Consider the following 24,597-nt stretch of genomic DNA (forward strand, 5'->3'; position numbering starts at 1 on the left):
AGAGGTGATTGGAAAGGGGACTGACGGGAATGGGTGTGTGTGAGAGGTGATTGGAAATGGGACTGACCGTAATGGGTGTGTGTGAGAGGTGATTGGAAAGGGGACTGATGGTAATGGGTGGGTGAGAGGTGATTGGAAAGGGGACTGATGGTAATGGGTGTGTGTGAGAGATGATTGGAAAGGGGACTGACAATAATGGGTGTGTGTGAGAGGTGATTGGAAAGGGGACTGATGGTAATGGGTGTGTGTGAGAGGTGATTGGAAAGGGGACTGACAGTAATGGGTGTGTGTGAGAGGTGATTGGAAAGGGGACTGATGTTAATGGGTGTGTGTGAGAGGTGATTGGAAAGGGGACTGATGGTAATGGGTGGGTGAGAGGTGATTGGAAAGGGGACTGATGGTAATGGGTGTGTGTGAGAGATGATTGGAAAGGGGACTGACAGTAATGGGTGTGTGTGAGAGAGTGATTGGAAAGGGGACTGACGGCATGGTGTGTGTGAGAGGTGATTGGAAAGGGGACTGATGGTAATGGGTGTGTGTGAGAGGTGATTGGAAAGGGGACTGACGGCATGGTGTGTGTGAGAGGTGATTGGAAAGGGGACTGACGGCATGGTGTGTGTGAGAGGTGATTGGAAAGGGGACTGATGGTAATGGGTGTGTGTGAGAGGTGATTGGAAAGGGGACTGACGGCATGGTGTGTGTGAGAGGTGATTGGAAAGGGGACTGATGATAATGGGTGTGTGAGAGAGTGATTGGAAAGGGGACTGACGGCATGGTGTGTGTGAGAGGTGATTGGAAAGGGGACTGACGGCATGGTGTGTGTGAGAGGTGATTGGAAAGGGGACTGATGGTAATGGGTGTGTGTGAGAGGTGATTGGAAAGGGGACTGACGGCATGGTGTGTGTGAGAGGTGATTGGAAAGGGGACTGATGATAATGGGTGTGTGAGAGAGTGATTGGAAAGGGGACTGACGGCATGGTGTGTGTGAGAGGTGATTGGAAAGGGGACTGATGGTAATGGGTGTGTGTGAGAGGTGATTGGAAAGGGGACTGACGGCATGGTGTGTGTGAGAGGTGATTGGAAAGGGGACTGATGGTAATGGGTGTGTGTGAGAGGTGATTGGAAAGGGGACTGATGGTAATGGGTGTGAGAGGTGATTGGAAAGGGGACTGATGGTAATGGGTGTGTGTGAGAGGTGATTGGAAAGGGGACTGACAGTAATGGGTGTGTGAGAGAGGTTATTGGAAAGGGGACTGATGGTAATGGGTGTGTGTGAGAGGTGATTGGAAAGGGGACTGACAGTAATGGGTGTGTGTGAGAGGTGATTGGAAAGGGGACTGATGGTAATGGGTGTGTGTGAGAGGTGATTGGAAAGGGGACTGATGGTATGGTGTGTGTGAGAGGTGATTGGAAAGGGGACTGACAGTAATGGGTGTGTGTGAGAGGTGATTGGAAAGGGGACTGACAGTAATGGGTGTGTGAGAGAGGTTATTGGAAAGGGGACTGACAGTAATGGGTGTGTGTGAGAGGTGATTGGAAAGGGGACTGATGGTAATGGGTGTGAGAGGTGATTGGAAAGGGGACTGACAGTAATGGGTGTGTGTGAGAGGTGATTGGAAAGGGGACTGATGGTAATGGGTGTGAGAGGTGATTGGAAAGGGGACTGACAGTAATGGGTGTGTGTGAGAGGTGATTGGAAAGGGGACTGACGGGAATGGGTGTGTGTGAGAGGTGATTGGAAATGGGACTGACCGTAATGGGTGTGTGTGAGAGGTGATTGGAAAGGGGACTGATGGTAATGGGTGGGTGATAGGTGATTGGAAAGGGGACTGATGGTAATGGGTGTGTGTGAGAGATGATTGGAAAGGGGACTGACAGTAATGGGTGTGTGTGAGAGGTGATTGGAAAGGGGACTGATGGTAATGGGTGTGTGTGAGAGGTGATTGGAAAGGGGACTGATGGTAATGGGTGTGTGAGAGAGGTTATTGGAAAGGGGACTGACGGTAATGGGTGTGTGAGAGAGGTTATTGGAAAGGGGACTGACGGTAATGGGTGTGTGTGAGAGGTGATTGGAAAGGGGACTGACAGTAATGGGTGTGTGAGAGAGTGATTGGAAAGGGGACTGACGGTAATGGGTGTGTGAGAGGTGATTGGAAAGGGGACTGACAGTAATGAGTGTGTGTGAGAGGTGATTGGAAAGGGGACTGACGGTAATGGGTGTGTGAGAGGTGATTGGAAAGGGGACTGACAGTAATGAGTGTGTGTGAGAGGTGATTGGAAAGGGGACTGACAGTAATGGGTGTGTGTGAGAGGTGATTGGAAAGGGCTGACAGTAATGGGTGGGTGAGAGAGGTGATTGGAAAACGGACTGATGGTAATGGGTGTGTGTGAGAGGTGATTGGAAAGGGGACTGATGATAATGGGTGTGTGTGAGAGGTGATTGGAAAGGGGACTGACGGTAATGGGTGTGTGAGAGGTGATTGGAAAGGGGACTGACAGTAATGGGTGTGTGAGAGGTGATTGGAAAGGGGACTGACAGTAATGAGTGTGTGTGAGAGGTGATTGGAAAGGGGACTGACAGTAATGGGTGTGTGTGAGAGGTGATTGGAAAGGGCTGACAGTAATGGGTGGGTGAGAGAGGTGATTGGAAAACGGACTGATGGTAATGGGTGTGTGTGAGAGGTGATTGGAAAGGGGACTGATGATAATGGGTGTGTGTGAGAGGTGATTGGAAAGGGGACTGACAGTAATGGGTGTGTGTGAGAGTTTTGGGAAGGAGACTGATGGTAATGGGTGTGTGAGAGGTGATTGGAAAGGGGACTGACGGTGATGGGTGTGTTTGGGAAGGAGACTGATGGTAATGGGTGTGTGTGAGAGGTGATTGGAAAGGGGACTGATGATAATGGGTGTGTGTGAGAGGTGATTGGAAAGGGGACTGACGGTAATGGGTGTGTGAGAGGTGATTGGAAAGGGGACTGACAGTAATGAGTGTGTGTGAGAGGTGATTGGAAAGGGGACTGACAGTAATGGGTGTGTGTGAGAGGTGATTGGAAAGGGCTGACAGTAATGGGTGGGTGAGAGAGGTGATTGGAAAACGGACTGATGGTAATGGGTGTGTGTGAGAGGTGATTGGAAAGGGGACTGATGATAATGGGTGTGTGTGAGAGGTGATTGGAAAGGGGACTGACAGTAATGGGTGTGTGTGAGAGGTTTGGGAAGGAGACTGATGGTAATGGGTGTGTGAGAGGTGATTGGAAAGGGGACTGACGGTGATGGGTGTGTTTGGGAAGGAGACTGATGGTAATGGGTGTGTGTGAGAGGTGATTGGAAAGGGGACTGACGGTAATGGGTGTGTGTGAGAGGTGATTGGAAAGGGGACTGACAGTAATGGGTGTGTGAGAGAGTGATTGGAAAGGGGACTGACGGTAATGGGTGTGTGAGAGGTGATTGGAAAGGGGACTGACAGTAATGAGTGTGTGTGAGAGTGATTGGAAAGGGGACTGATGGTAATGGGTGTGTGTGAGAGGTGATTGGAAAGGGGACTGACGGCATGGTGTGTGAGAGGTGATTGGAAAGGGGACTGATGATAATGGGTGTGTGAGAGAGTGATTGGAAAGGGGACTGACGGCATGGTGTGTGTGAGAGGTGATTGGAAAGGGGACTGACGGCATGGTGTGTGTGAGAGGTGATTGGAAAGGGGACTGATGGTAATGGGTGTGTGTGAGAGGTGATTGGAAAGGGGACTGACGGCATGGTGTGTGTGAGAGGTGATTGGAAAGGGGACTGATGATAATGGGTGTGTGAGAGAGTGATTGGAAAGGGGACTGACTGCATGGTGTGTGTGAGAGGTGATTGGAAAGGGGACTGATGGTAATGGGTGTGTGTGAGAGGTGATTGGAAAGGGGACTGACGGCATGGTGTGTGTGAGAGGTGATTGGAAAGGGGACTGATGGTAATGGGTGTGTGTGAGAGGTGATTGGAAAGGGGACTGATGGTAATGGGTGTGAGAGGTGATTGGAAAGGGGACTGATGGTAATGGGTGTGTGTGAGAGGTGATTGGAAAGGGGACTGACCGTAATGGGTGTGTGAGAGAGGTTATTGGAAAGGGGACTGATGGTAATGGGTGTGTGTGAGAGGTGATTGGAAAGGGGACTGACAGTAATGGGTGTGTGTGAGAGGTGATTGGAAAGGGGTAAGATGGTAATGGGTGTGTGTGAGAGGTGATTGGAAAGGGGACTGATGGTATGGTGTGTGTGAGAGGTGATTGGAAAGGGGACTGACAGTAATGGGTGTGTGTGAGAGGTGATTGGAAAGGGGACTGACAGTAATGGGTGTGTGAGAGAGGTTATTGGAAAGGGGACTGACAGTAATGGGTGTGTGTGAGAGGTGATTGGAAAGGGGACTGATGGTAATGGGTGTGAGAGGTGATTGGAAAGGGGACTGACAGTAATGGGTGTGTGTGAGAGGTGATTGGAAAGGGGACTGATGGTAATGGGTGTGAGAGGTGATTGGAAAGGGGACTGACAGTAATGGGTGTGTGTGAGAGGTGATTGGAAAGGGGACTGACGGGAATGGGTGTGTGTGAGAGGTGATTGGAAATGGGACTGACCGTAATGGGTGTGTGTGAGAGGTGATTGGAAAGGGGACTGATGGTAATGGGTGGGTGAGAGGTGATTGGAAAGGGGACTGATGGTAATGGGTGTGTGTGAGAGATGATTGGAAAGGGGACTGACAATAATGGGTGTGTGTGAGAGGTGATTGGAAAGGGGACTGATGGTAATGGGTGTGTGTGAGAGGTGATTGGAAAGGGGACTGACAGTAATGGGTGTGTGTGAGAGGTGATTGGAAAGGGGACTGATGTTAATGGGTGTGTGTGAGAGGTGATTGGAAAGGGGACTGATGGTAATGGGTGGGTGAGAGGTGATTGGAAAGGGGACTGATGGTAATGGGTGTGTGTGAGAGATGATTGGAAAGGGGACTGACAGTAATGGGTGTGTGTGAGAGAGTGATTGGAAAGGGGACTGACGGCATGGTGTGTGTGAGAGGTGATTGGAAAGGGGACTGATGGTAATGGGTGTGTGTGAGAGGTGATTGGAAAGGGGACTGACGGCATGGTGTGTGTGAGAGGTGATTGGAAAGGGGACTGACGGCATGGTGTGTGTGAGAGGTGATTGGAAAGGGGACTGATGGTAATGGGTGTGTGTGAGAGGTGATTGGAAAGGGGACTGACGGCATGGTGTGTGTGAGAGGTGATTGGAAAGGGGACTGATGATAATGGGTGTGTGAGAGAGTGATTGGAAAGGGGACTGACGGCATGGTGTGTGTGAGAGGTGATTGGAAAGGGGACTGACGGCATGGTGTGTGTGAGAGGTGATTGGAAAGGGGACTGATGGTAATGGGTGTGTGTGAGAGGTGATTGGAAAGGGGACTGACGGCATGGTGTGTGTGAGAGGTGATTGGAAAGGGGACTGATGATAATGGGTGTGTGAGAGAGTGATTGGAAAGGGGACTGACGGCATGGTGTGTGTGAGAGGTGATTGGAAAGGGGACTGATGATAATGGGTGTGTGTGAGAGGTGATTGGAAAGGGGACTGACGGCATGGTGTGTGTGAGAGGTGATTGGAAAGGGGACTGATGGTAATGGGTGTGTGTGAGAGGTGATTGGAAAGGGGACTGATGGTAATGGGTGTGAGAGGTGATTGGAAAGGGGACTGATGGTAATGGGTGTGTGTGAGAGGTGATTGGAAAGGGGACTGACAGTAATGGGTGTGTGAGAGAGGTTATTGGAAAGGGGACTGATGGTAATGGGTGTGTGTGAGAGGTGATTGGAAAGGGGACTGACAGTAATGGGTGTGTGTGAGAGGTGATTGGAAAGGGGACTGATGGTAATGGGTGTGTGTGAGAGGTGATTGGAAAGGGGACTGATGGTATGGTGTGTGTGAGAGGTGATTGGAAAGGGGACTGACAGTAATGGGTGTGTGTGAGAGGTGATTGGAAAGGGGACTGACAGTAATGGGTGTGTGAGAGAGGTTATTGGAAAGGGGACTGACAGTAATGGGTGTGTGTGAGAGGTGATTGGAAAGGGGACTGATGGTAATGGGTGTGAGAGGTGATTGGAAAGGGGACTGACAGTAATGGGTGTGTGTGAGAGGTGATTGGAAAGGGGACTGATGGTAATGGGTGTGAGAGGTGATTGGAAAGGGGACTGACAGTAATGGGTGTGTGTGAGAGGTGATTGGAAAGGGGACTGACGGGAATGGGTGTGTGTGAGAGGTGATTGGAAATGGGACTGACCGTAATGGGTGTGTGTGAGAGGTGATTGGAAAGGGGACTGATGGTAATGGGTGGGTGATAGGTGATTGGAAAGGGGACTGATGGTAATGGGTGTGTGTGAGAGATGATTGGAAAGGGGACTGACAGTAATGGGTGTGTGTGAGAGGTGATTGGAAAGGGGACTGATGGTAATGGGTGTGTGTGAGAGGTGATTGGAAAGGGGACTGATGGTAATGGGTGTGTGAGAGAGGTTATTGGAAAGGGGACTGACGGTAATGGGTGTGTGAGAGAGGTTATTGGAAAGGGGACTGACGGTAATGGGTGTGTGTGAGAGGTGATTGGAAAGGGGACTGACAGTAATGGGTGTGTGAGAGAGTGATTGGAAAGGGGACTGACGGTAATGGGTGTGTGAGAGGTGATTGGAAAGGGGACTGACAGTAATGAGTGTGTGTGAGAGGTGATTGGAAAGGGGACTGACGGTAATGGGTGTGTGAGAGGTGATTGGAAAGGGGACTGACAGTAATGAGTGTGTGTGAGAGGTGATTGGAAAGGGGACTGACAGTAATGGGTGTGTGTGAGAGGTGATTGGAAAGGGCTGACAGTAATGGGTGGGTGAGAGAGGTGATTGGAAAACGGACTGATGGTAATGGGTGTGTGTGAGAGGTGATTGGAAAGGGGACTGATGATAATGGGTGTGTGTGAGAGGTGATTGGAAAGGGGACTGACGGTAATGGGTGTGTGAGAGGTGATTGGAAAGGGGACTGACAGTAATGGGTGTGTGAGAGGTGATTGGAAAGGGGACTGACAGTAATGAGTGTGTGTGAGAGGTGATTGGAAAGGGGACTGACAGTAATGGGTGTGTGTGAGAGGTGATTGGAAAGGGCTGACAGTAATGGGTGGGTGAGAGAGGTGATTGGAAAACGGACTGATGGTAATGGGTGTGTGTGAGAGGTGATTGGAAAGGGGACTGATGATAATGGGTGTGTGTGAGAGGTGATTGGAAAGGGGACTGACAGTAATGGGTGTGTGTGAGAGTTTTGGGAAGGAGACTGATGGTAATGGGTGTGTGAGAGGTGATTGGAAAGGGGACTGACGGTGATGGGTGTGTTTGGGAAGGAGACTGATGGTAATGGGTGTGTGTGAGAGGTGATTGGAAAGGGGACTGATGATAATGGGTGTGTGTGAGAGGTGATTGGAAAGGGGACTGACGGTAATGGGTGTGTGAGAGGTGATTGGAAAGGGGACTGACAGTAATGAGTGTGTGTGAGAGGTGATTGGAAAGGGGACTGACAGTAATGGGTGTGTGTGAGAGGTGATTGGAAAGGGCTGACAGTAATGGGTGGGTGAGAGAGGTGATTGGAAAACGGACTGATGGTAATGGGTGTGTGTGAGAGGTGATTGGAAAGGGGACTGATGATAATGGGTGTGTGTGAGAGGTGATTGGAAAGGGGACTGACAGTAATGGGTGTGTGTGAGAGGTTTGGGAAGGAGACTGATGGTAATGGGTGTGTGAGAGGTGATTGGAAAGGGGACTGACGGTGATGGGTGTGTTTGGGAAGGAGACTGATGGTAATGGGTGTGTGTGAGAGGTGATTGGAAAGGGGACTGACGGTAATGGGTGTGTGTGAGAGGTGATTGGAAAGGGGACTGACAGTAATGGGTGTGTGAGAGAGTGATTGGAAAGGGGACTGACGGTAATGGGTGTGTGAGAGGTGATTGGAAAGGGGACTGACAGTAATGAGTGTGTGTGAGAGGTGATTGGAAAGGGGACTGACGGTAATGGGTGTGTGAGAGGTGATTGGAAAGGGGACTGACAGTAATGAGTGTGTGTGAGAGGTGATTGGAAAGGGGACTGACAGTAATGGGTGTGTGTGAGAGGTGATTGGAAAGGGGACTGATGGTAATGGGTGTGAGAGGTGATTGGAAAGGGGACTGATGGTAATGGGTGTGTGTGAGAGGTGATTGGAAAGGGGACTGACAGTAATGGGTGTGTGAGAGAGGTTATTGGAAAGGGGACTGATGGTAATGGGTGTGTGTGAGAGGTGATTGGAAAGGGGACTGACAGTAATGGGTGTGTGTGAGAGGTGATTGGAAAGGGGTCTGATGGTAATGGGTGTGTGTGAGAGGTGATTGGAAAGGGGACTGATGGTATGGTGTGTGTGAGAGGTGATTGGAAAGGGGACTGATGGTATGGTGTGTGTGAGAGGTGATTGGAAAGGGGACTGACAGTAATGGGTGTGTGTGAGAGGTGATTGGAAAGGGGACTGACAGTAATGGGTGTGTGAGAGAGGTTATTGGAAAGGGGACTGACAGTAATGGGTGTGTGTGAGAGGTGATTGGAAAGGGGACTGATGGTAATGGGTGTGAGAGGTGATTGGAAAGGGGACTGACAGTAATGGGTGTGTGTGAGAGGTGATTGGAAAGGGGACTGATGGTAATGGGTGTGAGAGGTGATTGGAAAGGGGACTGACAGTAATGGGTGTGTGTGAGAGGTGATTGGAAAGGGGACTGACGGGAATGGGTGTGTGTGAGAGGTGATTGGAAATGGGACTGACCGTAATGGGTGTGTGTGAGAGGTGATTGGAAAGGGGACTGATGGTAATGGGTGGGTGAGAGGTGATTGGAAAGGGGACTGATGGTAATGGGTGTGTGTGAGAGATGATTGGAAAGGGGACTGACAGTAATGGGTGTGTGTGAGAGGTGATTGGAAAGGGGACTGATGGTAATGGGTGTGTGTGAGAGGTGATTGGAAAGGGGACTGACAGTAATGGGTGTGTGTGAGAGGTGATTGGAAAGGGGACTGATGGTAATGGGTGTGTGTGAGAGGTGATTGGAAAGGGGACTGATGGTAATGGGTGGGTGAGAGGTGATTGGAAAGGGGACTGATGGTAATGGGTGTGTGTGAGAGATGATTGGAAAGGGGACTGACAGTAATGGGTGTGTGTGAGAGAGTGATTGGAAAGGGGACTGACGGCATGGTGTGTGTGAGAGGTGATTGGAAAGGGGACTGATGGTAATGGGTGTGTGTGAGAGGTGATTGGAAAGGGGACTGACGGCATGGTGTGTGTGAGAGGTGATTGGAAAGGGGACTGACGGCATGGTGTGTGTGAGAGGTGATTGGAAAGGGGACTGATGGTAATGGGTGTGTGTGAGAGGTGATTGGAAAGGGGACTGACGGCATGGTGTGTGTGAGAGGTGATTGGAAAGGGGACTGATGATAATGGGTGTGTGAGAGAGTGATTGGAAAGGGGACTGACGGCATGGTGTGTGTGAGAGGTGATTGGAAAGGGGACTGACGGCATGGTGTGTGTGAGAGGTGATTGGAAAGGGGACTGATGGTAATGGGTGTGTGTGAGAGGTGATTGGAAAGGGGACTGACGGCATGGTGTGTGTGAGAGGTGATTGGAAAGGGGACTGATGATAATGGGTGTGTGAGAGAGTGATTGGAAAGGGGACTGACGGCATGGTGTGTGTGAGAGGTGATTGGAAAGGGGACTGATGGTAATGGGTTTGTGTGAGAGGTGATTGGAAAGGGGACTGACGGCATGGTGTGTGTGAGAGGTGATTGGAAAGGGGACTGATGGTAATGGGTGTGTGTGAGAGGTGATTGGAAAGGGGACTGATGGTAATGGGTGTGAGAGGTGATTGGAAAGGGGACTGATGGTAATGGGTGTGTGTGAGAGGTGATTGGAAAGGGGACTGACAGTAATGGGTGTGTGAGAGAGGTTATTGGAAAGGGGACTGATGGTAATGGGTGTGTGTGAGAGGTGATTGGAAAGGGGACTGACAGTAATGGGTGTGTGTGAGAGGTGATTGGAAAGGGGACTGATGGTAATGGGTGTGTGTGAGAGGTGATTGGAAAGGGGACTGATGGTATGGTGTGTGTGAGAGGTGATTGGAAAGGGGACTGACAGTAATGGGTGTGTGTGAGAGGTGATTGGAAAGGGGACTGACAGTAATGGGTGTGTGAGAGAGGTTATTGGAAAGGGGACTGACAGTAATGGGTGTGTGTGAGAGGTGATTGGAAAGGGGACTGATGGTAATGGGTGTGAGAGGTGATTGGAAAGGGGACTGACAGTAATGGGTGTGTGTGAGAGGTGATTGGAAAGGGGACTGATGGTAATGGGTGTGAGAGGTGATTGGAAAGGGGACTGACAGTAATGGGTGTGTGTGAGAGGTGATTGGAAAGGGGACTGACGGGAATGGGTGTGTGTGAGAGGTGATTGGAAATGGGACTGACCGTAATGGGTGTGTGTGAGAGGTGATTGGAAAGGGGACTGATGGTAATGGGTGGGTGAGAGGTGATTGGAAAGGGGACTGATGGTAATGGGTGTGTGTGAGAGATGATTGGAAAGGGGACTGACAGTAATGGGTGTGTGTGAGAGGTGATTGGAAAGGGGACTGATGGTAATGGGTGTGTGTGAGAGGTGATTGGAAAGGGGACTGATGGTAATGGGTGTGTGAGAGAGGTTATTGGAAAGGGGACTGACGGTAATGGGTGTGTGAGAGAGGTTATTGGAAAGGGGACTGACGGTAATGGGTGTGTGTGAGAGGTGATTGGAAAGGGGACTGACAGTAATGGGTGTGTGAGAGAGTGATTGGAAAGGGGACTGACGGTAATGGGTGTGTGAGAGGTGATTGGAAAGGGGACTGACAGTAATGAGTGTGTGTGAGAGGTGATTGGAAAGGGGACTGACGGTAATGGGTGTGTGAGAGGTGATTGGAAAGGGGACTGACAGTAATGAGTGTGTGTGAGAGGTGATTGGAAAGGGGACTGACAGTAATGGGTGTGTGTGAGAGGTGATTGGAAAGGGCTGACAGTAATGGGTGGGTGAGAGAGGTGATTGGAAAACGGACTGATGGTAATGGGTGTGTGTGAGAGGTGATTGGAAAGGGGACTGATGATAATGGGTGTGTGTGAGAGGTGATTGGAAAGGGGACTGACGGTAATGGGTGTGTGAGAGGTGATTGGAAAGGGGACTGACAGTAATGGGTGTGTGAGAGGTGATTGGAAAGGGGACTGACAGTAATGAGTGTGTGTGAGAGGTGATTGGAAAGGGGACTGACAGTAATGGGTGTGTGTGAGAGGTGATTGGAAAGGGCTGACAGTAATGGGTGGGTGAGAGAGGTGATTGGAAAACGGACTGATGGTAATGGGTGTGTGTGAGAGGTGATTGGAAAGGGGACTGATGATAATGGGTGTGTGTGAGAGGTGATTGGAAAGGGGACTGACAGTAATGGGTGTGTGTGAGAGGTTTGGGAAGGAGACTGATGGTACTGGGTGTGTGAGAGGTGATTGGAAAGGGGACTGACGGTGATGGGTGTGTTTGGGAAGGAGACTGATGGTAATGGGTGTGTGTGAGAGGTGATTGGAAAGGGGACTGATGATAATGGGTGTGTGTGAGAGGTGATTGGAAAGGGGACTGACGGTAATGGGTGTGTGAGAGGTGATTGGAAAGGGGACTGACAGTAATGAGTGTGTGTGAGAGGTGATTGGAAAGGGGACTGACAGTAATGGGTGTGTGTGAGAGGTGATTGGAAAGGGCTGACAGTAATGGGTGGGTGAGAGAGGTGATTGGAAAACGGACTGATGGTAATGGGTGTGTGTGAGAGGTGATTGGAAAGGGGACTGATGATAATGGGTGTGTGTGAGAGGTGATTGGAAAGGGGACTGACAGTAATGGGTGTGTGTGAGAGGTTTGGGAAGGAGACTGATGGTAATGGGTGTGTGAGAGGTGATTGGAAAGGGGACTGACGGTGATGGGTGTGTTTGGGAAGGAGACTGATGGTAATGGGTGTGTGTGAGAGGTGATTGGAAAGGGGACTGACGGTAATGGGTGTGTGTGAGAGGTGATTGGAAAGGGGACTGACAGTAATGGGTGTGTGAGAGAGTGATTGGAAAGGGGACTGACGGTAATGGGTGTGTGAGAGGTGATTGGAAAGGGGACTGACAGTAATGAGTGTGTGTGAGAGGTGATTGGAAAGGGGAATGACGGTAATGGGTGTGTGAGAGGTGATTGGAAAGGGGACTGACAGTAATGAGTGTGTGTGAGAGGTGATTGGAAAGGGGACTGACAGTAATGGGTGTGTGTGAGAGGTGATTGGAAAGGGCTGACAGTAATGGGTGGGTGAGAGAGGTGATTGGAAAACGGACTGATGGTAATGGGTGTGTGTGAGAGGTGATTGGAAAGGGGACTGATGATAATGGGTGTGTGTGAGAGGTGATTGGAAAGGGGACTGACGGTAATGGGTGTGTGAGAGGTGATTGGAAAGGGGACTGACAGTAATGGGTGTGTGAGAGGTGATTGGAAAGGGGACTGACAGTAATGGGTGTGTGTGAGAGGTGATTGGAAAGGGCTGACAGTAATGGGTGGGTGAGAGAGGTGATTGGAAAACGGACTGATGGTAATGGGTGTGTGTGAGAGGTGATTGGAAAGGGGACTGATGATAATGGGTGTGTGTGAGAGGTGATTGGAAAGGGGACTGACAGTAATGGGTGTGTGTGAGAGGTTTGGGAAGGAGACTGATGGTAATGGGTGTGTGAGAGGTGATTGGAAAGGGGACTGACGGTGATGGGTGTGTTTGGGAAGGAGACTGATGGTAATGGGTGTGTGTGAGAGGTGATTGGAAAGGGGACTGACGGTAATGGGTGTGTGTGAGAGGTGATTGGAAAGGGGACTGACGGTAATGGGTGTGTGTGAGAGGTGATTGGAAAGGGGACTGATGGTAATGGGTGTTTGTGAGAGGTGATTAGAAAGGGGACTGACAGTAATGGGTGGGTGAGAGAGGTGATTGGAAAGGGGACTGATGGTAATGGGTGGGTGAGAGAGGTGATTGGAAAGGGGACTGATGATAATGGGTGGGTGAGAGAGGTGATTGGAAAGGGGACTGATGGTAATGGGTGGGTGAGAGAGGTGATTGGAAAGGGGACTGATGATAATGGGTGGGTGAGAGAGTTGATTAGAAAGGGGACTGACGGTAATGGGTGGGTGTGAGAGGTGATTGGAAAGGGGACTGATGGTAATGGGTGGGTGAGAGAGGTGATTGGAAAGGGGACTGATGATAATGGGTGGGTGAGAGAGGTGATTAGAAAGGGGACTGACAGTAATGGGTGGGTGAGAGAGGTGATTGGAAAGGGGACTGATGGTAATGGGTATGTGTGAGAGTGATTGGAAAGGGGACTGATGGTAATGGGTGGGTGAGAGAGGTGATTGGAAAGGAGACTGACAGTAATGGGTGTGTGTGAGAGGTGATTGGAAAGGGGACTGACAGTAATGGGTGTGTGTGAGAGGTGATTGGAAAGGGGACTGGTGGTAATGGGTGTTTGTGAGAGGTGATTAGAAAGGGGACTGACAGTAATGGGTGGGTGAGAGAGGTGATTGGAAAGGGGACTGATGGTAATGGGTATGTGTGAGAGTGATTGGAAAGGGGACTGATGGTAATGGGTGGGTGAGAGAGGTGATTGGAAAGGGGACTGATGATAATGGGTGGGTGAGAGAGGTGATTGGAAAGGGGACTGACGATAATGGGTGTGTGTGAGAGGTTTGGGAAGGAGACTGATGGTAATGGGTGTGTGAGAGGTGATTGGAAAGGGGACTGACGGTAATGGGTGTGTGTGAGAGGTGATTGGAAAGGGGACTGATGGTAATGGGTGGGTGAGAGAGGTGATTGGAAAGGGGACTGACAGTAATGGGTGTGTGTGAGAGGTGATTGGAAAGGGGACTGACAGTAATGGGTGTGTGTGAGAGGTGTTTGGAAAGGGGACTGACGGTAATGGGTGTGTGAGAGAGGTGATTGGAAAGGAGACTGATGGTAATGGGTGGGTGAGAGAGGTGATTGGAAAGGGGACTGATGGTAATGGGTGTGTGTGAGAGGTGATTGGAAAGGAGACTGATGGTAATGGGTGGGTGAGAGAGGTGATTGGAAAGGGGACTGATGGTAATGGGTGTGTGTGAGAGGTGATTGGAAAGGGGACTGATGATAATGGGTGTGTGTGAGAGGTGATTGGAAAGGGGACTGACGGTAATGGGTGTGTGTGAGAGGTGATTGGAAAGGGGACTGATGGTAATGGGTGTGTGTGAGAGGTGATTGGAAAGGGGACTGATGATAATGGGTGTGTGTGAGAGGTGATTGGAAAGGGGACTGACGGTAATGGGTGTGTGTGAGAGGTTTGGGAAGGAGACTGATGGTAATGGGTGTGTGAGAGGTGATTGGAAAGGGGACTGATGGTAATGGGTGTGTGTGAGAGGTGTTTGGAAAGGGGACTGACGATAATGGGTGTGTGTGAGAGGCTTGGGAAGGAGACTGATGGTAATGGGTGTGTGAGAGGTGATTGGAAAGGGGACTGATGGTAATGGGTGTGTGTGAGAGGTGATTGGAAAGGGGACTGATGGTAATGGGTGGGTGAGAGAGGTGATTGGAAAGGGGACTGATGGTAATAGGTGTGTGTGAGAGGTGTTTGGAAAGGGGACTGACGGTAATGGGTGTGTGTGAGAGGTGATTGGAAAGGGGACTGACGGTAATGGGTGTGTGTGAGAGGTTTGGGAAGGAGACTGATGGTAATGGGTATGTGAGAGGTGATTGGAAAGGGGACTGATGGTGATGGGTGTGTGTGAGAGGTTTGGGAAGGAGACTGATGGTAATGGGTGTGTGAGAGGTCATTTGAAAGGGGTCTGATCATAATGGGAGTGTGAGGAATGTACTCGAGGAAGAAATCGGAAGCCCCAGAGAAGACGTACAGAGATTCCTTATGGAACGGTTCCAGAAATGAACTCTGAACTGAAGGCACACCCGAGCTGATACAGTGTCAAACTAACTGCCCCAAAATCCTTCATATTCTACTCACAAACTCTCAATATGCAGGTTCCCTCATCAATTCCTTCCAATTCCAATCCCTCTGCCACAGAAGTATCTCCTCAACAACTGGACCCAGCTGACACTGAGAGTTGAGCAGCTGCTTCACAACCACTCAATCATGGGCTGTGTGGCTTGGTCCTGACAGAAGAGATGAACATGATCCTTCCCCTCGTCTCAGCATGGCTATAAAGTGGGGGAGCTCCTCTGTCTCCTCTCCAAGTCCCCCTGGAACCGGATGTCCTGGACAGAGGCTGTTAAAGTGCCACTGTTGAATCTGACTTGTGAAGGCAGCAAACTGAACTCCACTCAAACCAGGTTCTGGTCTGAACTCAACACTGGCCCGATGATAATACACTTGCCATGGTTGATAGACTCAGAAGAACAGATCATTCTTGATACAAGTGCAGGTGCACAATGCTGGGCCTGGGGGTGTATGCATTCACAGTGCAATGGCACACTGTCCAGACACGGTAAGTGAAGCAAATGGCCCAGCACAAGCTCCTTGTGTTTTAACATCTCTGGATGGAAAGTTGTGGCCAACAAGAATCATCACCCTATGGGAAGTGGAGCTGAGGTGACTCATGTAGAGAATCTCCAACCCTTGCCACTCCAGAAACCAGATAGATCTGTCTTCCAGATTGGTGTGAGTTTTGTGCAGTAAGTCAAGCATGTATCTGTCCTCCCTGAGGACCAAGTGAAGATGGAAAGTGTGGAAAGATCCTCTCCTGCATTGATGTGTAGGTAGTTGTGGTGGTCTGCATCGCAAGAGTATACTAGATCCCTTCACCAGTCCCCTCAGAAGTTCTTTAAATCGGCGCTCTCCCGTCAATCTTTCCCAGCCACTTGCACTCTGTCCCCTTCTTTCTGTGGATGACATGAACAGACTGCACAAGCAGATACAACCAGTGGCCACCCCAGGACTCCTTCAGGAACTTCCAAATGTCCCCTAGGGGTACATGTTGTCACACAGTGCTGCAACGAGTTAATCCACCATCTCAATAGTTTCCAGTACTCCTACCAACCCCTACCATAACTCATGTTTCCAGGTGCTCAGGTCATGTTGCAACTCTACAAATCTCTGGTGAGACCACACTTGGAGTATTGTGTTCAGTTCTGGTCACCTCATTATAGGAAGGATATGGAAGCTATGGAGAGGGTGCAGAGGAGATTTACCAGGATGTTGCCTGGATTGGAAAACAAGTCATATGAAGCAAGGTTAGCAGAGCTGGGACTTTTCTCTTTGGAGCGTAGAAGGATGAGAGGGGGCTGGATAGAGGTCTACAAGATTATGAGAGAGATAGATAGGGTGGATAGCCAGTACCTGTTTCACAGGACACCAATAGCAAACACCAGAGGGCATATGTACAAAAGTAAAGGAGGGAAGTTTAGGGGAGACATCGGGGTAAGTTTTTTACACAGAGGGTTGTGAGTGCCTGGAATGACTTGCCAGGGATGATGGTGGAGGCTAAAACATTAGGGAGTTTAAGAGCCTCTTGGACAGGCACATGGATGAAAGGAAAATAGAGGGTTACGGGTAGTGTGGATTTAGTACTTTTCTTTGAGGAATATATGGGTTGGCACAACATCAAGAGCCGAAGGGTCTATACTGTGCTGTAGTATTCTCGTGTCTAGTGTCTAAGCCTACTGATGTTCGAACGGAGGACACAAGTTGTATGGTCCACACCCACCTCTGCATCCAGGTCACCCACTCAGGAACAGGCCAAGGAGGATTCCCACCCACAGATCACTGCCACTCCCTTCTACGGAAGGGGCTGGAGTCCTAGGAGTCCCAGTGGATCTAGTGGCAGTGAGATCACGCTCACTTTTTCCCAAAAATACAGGGCTCCTGAGGGTCCACTGGCTGGCACATCCCACTCCCTTTTGAATAACCATTTATACGGGAAGAAGGTGCTCCACTGGGTCCACTGGCTGGAAGATCCCACTCCGATTCAGACAACCCTTTATACTGGAAGTGGGTACTCCTGTGGGTCCACTGGCTGGGAGATCCCACTCACTTTCAGCTAATCCTTTATACGGGAAGTGGGTACTCCTGTGGGTCCACTGGCTGGGAGATCCAGCTCACTTTCAGCTAATCCTTTATACAGGAAGTGGGTACTCCTGTGGGTCCACTGGCTGGGAGATCCAGCTCACTTTTGGACAGCCCTTTGTACAGGGGGCTCCTATGGGTCCAGGAGCGGGAAGAACCCAATTACTTTTGGATGACCTTTTACACGGGTGGGGTGCTCCAGTGGGCACAGTGACAGTGGCAGGACTGGGGACTATAGACCCCACCTGTACTTTCCCTGAAATCTGAGTGGGAGGTGTTCATGACTCGGTGGGGAGCTGACAGTGAATCGCACAGTCCCCATACACAACCGCTGAAAACTCTTCATCGGACTAAATCAACTTGGGCTCAGCAACTGGGGCGGGAGGGAGTTTACCCATGTTAATGAACAAAAGTGCATTTTGTTTCAGTTCCCACTACAGTTGATAAACTGTTCCTAGCAATCTGCCAGCCACTGCTCCCATAGCAGTCAAATACCACAGTCGAAGCTTGTAAATCATCATCCTTTCACAAAGAAAACCACTAGAGTGCACTGGAATCCAAACTCTTCCCATTTCCCAGTGTTGCCTTCAGCTGTTCTTTTCCAGTTTTCTTCCCCGAATCCCAGCTCAACAAGACAGCTCCTCTCTGTTCCGATCTCAGGAGTGTGTGGGACAGTGCAGAATGAACAAGGTTCTGTGTTCCACTCGTGACTTCTGGTTAAGGTGGCACTGGTGAACCTCTGTGGCTTCTGGTTGCCAGCTAACGAAACAATGACAGCAACTAAATACTTTGTTAACCACACTTCTTCTGGCAAACAATCATCACAATAGTCTGTAACTTCCCTTTAGCTGGAGGCAATTCGATCTGGTAGAACCGAGGCAAGGCAGGCCCATTGCTGAGAGCGTGAAAAACATGAAAGATCGGGCACAGGCCAAATCGAAACCACGGGGTCCAGGCGCCAGACATGACTGAGCACGATCTATGGGTGGAGATTTACAGACAAAATCAATGCTACAGGGTCAGGCACCGGACACAACCCAGCATGATCCTCGGATGGAGATTTACAGGTCGAATTGAAGTGATGAAGCGTATCCAAGAGGCAGAGCCTGTTGTTCAGATGGAGATTTAACCAGAGAGCCAGATAGAAAAGGCGAGATTTGGGCTGCCTCAGATCGCTGCTCAACCCGATGTTGGGATGGAGAGTTAGGCGCCGAGCCAGATTGGAAACGTCAGGCTGTCAGAAAGGTCTGGGTGACGGGGCCTGAGGTGAAGTACGGGCCAACTAAGATCGCTGCCCCACCAAGTTTACATGGCTCTACACTAAAGTGTGGGACTCTCTTGCAGATCTCAGTTCAAAAGCACGATTGGCTTACAGTTACTGTTTGCGTGATGGATTGCTTCTCTTGCACATTGAGTATTCAATGGTCTTTTTTCATATCTGTGGGGTTGATTTTGTCTTTGTTTCGTGGCTGCCTGTCAGGAGATGAATCTCAAGGTTCTATAATGTATGCATATTTTGATAACAAAATGTACTTTCAACTTTGAACTTTAATTGGGGATAGAGTCAGGGATATAGGACAATGGGGGAGAGGGGTGACTGTCGGATGATGTGAGGGAGTTGGATTAACATCAATTGAGATACAGTCAGCAATACAGGACACTGTGGTTACCAAGTGACAGTGTGAAGGATCTTGTTTAACATCATTGGAGATCCAGGTGCTGACATTGTTGGCTGTGATATAAGGGGAGTGATGTGAGGATGATTGGAACTAGGAGTGTGAGAATGGGGTTAATTCTGTAATCTTTTCTCTCCACCCCCTCCCCCTTCATGATGGGAGAGTTTTCTCTGGCCTGTGGTGAGAGGGAGAAGATCCATCGATTCCTTGTTACTGGAAGTGTGAGAATGGGATTAATCACAGAATCTTTTCTCCTTCCCAGATCCCAATGACAAACCGTCACACACTGTTTTGATCATTGCCGTTGTCGTGATACTCATTCTGATCCTTCTGTGTTGCGGTGTACTCTACAGAAAGCGGGATGATCTTCGCTCACACTGGGACAAATGTATGGGAAAGAAATCTGGTACATCTGACGGTAGGTGTCTCTCCCCACCCCCCCAGTACCAGTTTACAGATCGTCACATACTGGTTGTACAATTCCTATTGTGATACTCAGTGTGATTATTGCGTGTGTTATGCTGCATATAATCCAGGGTCATCTCTGCTCTGTACACTCTGGCATCTCACTCATGCAAGTACACTCAGATGGGAAAGGCATCAAAAAGGGATACATGTGGTGATGGGGAGGAAGAGGGGAGGAGCTTTGGGAATGTGGAGGTGTGGGGGAGGGAGCAGAGAGGAGGAAGGGAGGGTCTGGGGGTGTAGGGAGGAGGAGGGGCGGGTCTGTGGGAGCAGGGAGGAGGAGGAGTGGAGGGGCTGAGGGAGCAGATTGGAGGGATGTATGTGTTGATCAGGAAAGGCACTGATGGGGCCTCCTCACCTCTGCTCTCTGTCCCGCAGAGCCGGCAGTGACACATTCTTTGAACAGTTGATCTGGTGGAGAACACAGCTCATAGACACTCACTCCGTCGGGACAGTGTGTGTTCGATACTGGGGAACGGTGCCCACCCATGGCACAGACTGAGAGCATCGAAGCATCCCACTGGCACCACTGTCCCTGTTCCACAATCCCGGTGAGGGGGGAATCACTTTAAACACCCGAGGGTTCTGCAGTGACCTCTGGTGACCCCACCCCTGGATCTGGTCAGTCTCCCAGACTGAGGTTTATAACTGAACCTGTGCTGTGCTTTGTGTTACTGACGGGATCTCCAGTGATCTTCCTACAGCCTTTCCTGGGATATCCACCCAGTTCTTGTGCCCCATTTAACCATTAACATCCTGGAGGAAATTCCTGAAATTAAAATCAACCAAAGAGCCCATGGGCAATCCAGAGAGACCCGCACCCAGGAGGTCTGACTTGGCGAAGAGTCCTGGGACTCCTCTCCCCATACTCCAGGGCTGGGGAAGGGTTACATATTGCAAATAGTTTATTGATGATATTTTATGTTCTCGGTCAAAATGAACCAGTTAAGGTTTCACCAGAGAAATCACAGTCTGAGAGCCTATTGATGGGTGTTTCAGGCAGTGGGCACATTACTCAGCTGTGCACTGTCACACATCGAGTGTCTCAGGCAGCGTCTGTGGAGAGAGACAAAGAGTTAATGTTTCACACCCTTCATCTGAATCGCTCTCCACACACACTGCCTTACCTGCCCAGGGCCTTCAACATTTCCAGCTTTTGCTTCAGATGTTCACTCTCTGCTCTAAATTTGTAAATGTACAGTAACATTAAAGAACCATTCTAAAACCAGTCTTTGGGGTACTGCAAGTCCATGTCTTTACTGATGCTTTGCTGCATGCTTGAGTGCTCGGTGGGGGGGGGGGGGGGTGCCAATGTTTTTTTGCTGATGGGGTAAGGAGTGATCGATGATTTGCTGCTGTTTATGCGTGGGAGGGGGAAGATGACGAGGGTGTTGTGTTCTAACATTTAACTGTCACTCATTCTTTGTGGGGCACTCTGTTTTCATGGATGGATGCGAAGGAAAAGAATTTCAGGATGTATGTTGTATACATTTCTCTGACAATAAATGTACCTATTGAAAGATATTGTAACCTAAAAAAATATTCTGTTGTTGGATATCCATGAAGCTGTAAGGAGTTACAGAGTGGGGGAGGGGTCCAGGGACCAGAGTGGGTTACAAAAATAGGGAGGATGGTTCAGTCCTTACAGGTGTTGTTGGAGTTGACCTCACCCAGGTGTGGACAGTGTTCCATCACACTTCTGAGTTGCAGATCGGGGAGAGGCATTGGGGTGTGAGGAGGTGAGTCGCTCCCCACAGGATCCCCGGTCTCTGACTTGCTGCTGTAGACACGGTGTTGATGTGACTGGTCCAGTTGAGTTTCTGGTCAGTTGTGATGCCAGTGTGTTCATGGTGGGAACTGGACAATGGGGATATCAAGGGGAGGTGGTCAGACGCTCTCTTGTTGGAGATGGTCACTGCCTGGTACTTGTGTGGTGTGAATGTCACCTGTCACTTCTCAGCCTGTGTCTGACTGTTGTCCTGGGCATACTGCATGCAGAAAGGGGCTGCTTCACCTGCTGACGTGGGAATAGAACTGAATATTGTGCACTCACCAGTGAACATCCCCACTTCTGACCTCCATTGACCCTCATTGCACAATAAAGTCACCCCAGTCCCACTCTCAAACAATATCCCAACTCACACAACCGCTGGATCCCAACAACACCTGATCCCCAAACAATTCTGCACTTCAATCAACAACCCTACTGAAAATATAAACCAATATAACTAAATCCCTCAACCCCAAAATGACAATCCCACCAAAAAACCACACTCAAGATCAATCAACATCCGATCACAATGACATGAACACCTCAGGCCAACCAAAAATCCACACCCAGCAACAATATTCCTCATCCAAGCAACACTTGAACCCAACAATGATAACTTATTTATACATCACACTTTGTGCATACCATGTAGTTCCAAGTGTTTTACAACGAGATAAAGTGCAAACATAAAAATAAATGACAAAAAGATGTTAGTTAACAGTGAGTTTAAATAAATAGGTTTGAAAGTGTTAGTGAGACTGCATCCCTTTTCATTGTAGGTACTGAGTTCCACAGATAGGGAAAGTACTGTAAAAAAAAAGATCTACCATTTTTCATTTAAGTTCAAGAGACCAGCTGAAGAAGACCTGAGAGCTCAAGCAGAATTATAAAACAAAAGCAATTCTGGCATACTCTGGTCCCAGTCCATTAAGCGCATTAAAAACAAGTGTGATAGAATTTTAAAATCAATTCTAAAAGATACAAGATCCAATGCAAATATTTAGGATTGGAGTGATATGCTCCCTCATCCTGGTTTTAGTTGAAAGACCAGCAGCAGCATTCTGAGTAAGCTGAAGTTTATCAATAGATAACATTGGATCGCCAGTAAAAATTGCATTGCAGTAAACTAGTCTATTTAATTTAAGGGTGTGAACTAGTTTTGTTGCATCATTACAAGGCAGAAATAGATATCCCTTTGCAATGTTTCTAAGTGTAGCAATGTTGCTCTGGTCGCTTCCTTTATGTGGGATTGAATCTTTAAATTTGAATCAAGCAAGACTCCTAGGTTTGTTACTTCTGATTTTTCAAGGGGAGGCAAGTTCCCAAGTTTATCAAGAAGTTTATCTCTTTTGACTCTGGGACCCACCAGAAGTATTTCAATTTTATCTTCATTTTGTTTCAGGAAATCATTGCTCATCCTTTTGTTTATTGCAGCCGTACCAGAAGTCAGAGAAGATAGAGTGCTATCATTAGGCTTGACTGAGAGATACATTGTGGAAATCAAATTTATGCTCTCTAATGATGTCTCCTGAGGGGAACGTGTATAAGGATACTAGTAGGGAACCAAAGCAGCTTCCTTCAGCACCAAAAGCTACATCATATCTCTTAGAGAAATTGTCTCTAAGACAGACAATAAATTTTCTTTCTGAGATACATTAAACCAATTAAGGGCAACACCAGTGAGGTCAACCCAGTTCTCAAGGTGATCTAGGAGAATGTTGTGGTCAATTGGGTTGAAGGCAGCACTTAAAGTAGATTGAGCTGAATTAGAACTGAGACCCTTTTGGCATCAGTGCTATGCTATCAGGTCACTGACAATTTTGGTGAGGGCTGACTCCATGCAATGGTTTGCATGGAATCCTCTCTAGAATATTGTTCTCATTTAGAAAGTTGCTGAGTTAGTTGCAAATGACTTCCAAATGACAATCGACACCCTCATCCCAAAAAACAATCCACCAACAAGAAATGTTGGTGCCAAGATAGAGGTGAATTTGAGGTTTCTGTAGAGATCTCTCTCTTTATTAGAACACAGGTAGACCAGAGAGAATGAACTCAGGGAAGTGGCTTGTCCCTCTTGTACAATGTGGGAAATCGGGCTGATCTCCAGTGTCCCTAGCGATTATATCTGCAAGAAGTGCACCTGGGTGCAGCTTTTCACAGGCTACGTTAGGGAAATAGAGCTGGAACTGGATGAACTGTGGATCATTCAGGGGACAGAAAAGTTGCTTGATTAAGTGTTACAGGGAGGCAGTCATACCTAAGTTGCAGGATGCAGGTAACTGGGTGACCGTAAGGACAGTGAAAGAGAACAGTATTGAGGACAGCTGATGGGACGTTACATTGAAGTTGTATAAGACATTGCTGAGGCCAATTTTGCTGTATTGTGTGAAGTTTTTGTCACCTACATATAGGAAAGATGTAACTAAGGTTGAAAGTGTACAGAGGAAATTTACAGGGTTGATGCTGGGTCTGAAGGACTTGAGTTATAAGGAAAGACTGAACATGTTTTGCTTCATTAGAACATAGAAGATTGAGAGGAGATTTGATAGAGATATACAAAATTATGGGGGGTATAGATAGAGCCAATGCAAGCAAGCTTTTTCCACTGGGTTATGGGTTAAAAGTGAAAGATGTAAAGTTTAAGGGGAACATGGAGAAAAACCTCTTCACTCCAAGGGTAATGAGAGTGTGGAATGGGCTGCCAGCACAAATGGTGCATGTGATTTCTATTTCAATCTTAAGTGATGTTTGGATAGGTACAATGGAGTAGAGGTATGGAGGGTTCTGGTCCCATTGTAGGGTGATGGGAGTAGGCAGTTTAAATGGATTGGCATGGACAAGATGGGCTGAAGGGTCTGTGTCTGTGCTGTATGTTTCTTTGATTCAATGAATAATCAGTACAGAGTTGTTGTGGCTGTTCCCTTCAATAAAAAACATGCAGTTTTGGATACTATTGGACACTGTTGCAGAGGAATGTCACAGCAGTCTGGTTTCTGGCATTGTCTGGTTCTGTGGCTCAGCAGGGAAGGCTGAAGAAGAGGTGAGCAGCAGTGATAAGAGGATTCACTGTTTAAGGGGACAAAAGAGATTCTGTGAATGAAATCATGACAAATAGATATGATGTTACTTTCCAGGTGCCAGGGTCAGAGACATCCCTGAGTCCATATCACTCTTAATGGGAAAGGTGAGCAGCCAGAAGTTATGATCCAGATTGGAACCAATTACACAGGCAGAAAGGGTGACAAGCCTCTACAAAGAGCTTTCAGGGAGTCAGGTTCACAGTTAAAGGACAAGAACCTGAAGGGATTACTCTCTCTGTACCATGTGCGGGTGAGGCCGGAAATAGGGAGTTAGTGCACATTTTGGTAGGAATAATCAAAATATGACATACATGGTAAATGGTACGGCATTGAGGGATACAGTAGGACAGAGTGATCTAGGAATAATGGTGCATAGTTCCCTGAAGGTGGAATCTTATATGGATAGGGTGGTGAAGTAAGCTTTTGGTA

General features: G+C 48.7%; 1 protein-coding gene across 10 annotated transcripts in view; it reads left to right on the forward strand.

Moving 5' to 3' along the window:
* The window catches only part of LOC132380936 (T-lymphocyte surface antigen Ly-9-like), an 81,514-nt gene that overhangs the window by 39,986 nt on the left and 16,931 nt on the right, over positions 1 to 24,597 (forward strand). For 5 of the 10 annotated variants that reach the window (XR_009507878.1, XM_059949908.1, XM_059949910.1 and 2 more), the window contains exon 5: positions 19,115 to 19,270. Coding sequence is in view for 9 of the 10 variants with exons in the window: in XM_059949908.1 (XP_059805891.1) it covers positions 19,115 to 19,270 (156 nt within the window). In the remaining variant the exon portion in view is untranslated. Of the gene's footprint in view, positions 1 to 19,114; positions 19,271 to 19,695; positions 20,585 to 24,597 lie in introns of those variants that run through there. The other 5 variants (XM_059949912.1, XM_059949911.1, XM_059949913.1 and 2 more) reach the window with 3 other exon arrangements.

The sequence above is a fragment of the Hypanus sabinus genome, chromosome 25 (genome assembly GCF_030144855.1).
Source record: "Hypanus sabinus isolate sHypSab1 chromosome 25, sHypSab1.hap1, whole genome shotgun sequence".
NCBI classification, from domain to species: domain Eukaryota; kingdom Metazoa; phylum Chordata; class Chondrichthyes; order Myliobatiformes; family Dasyatidae; genus Hypanus; species Hypanus sabinus.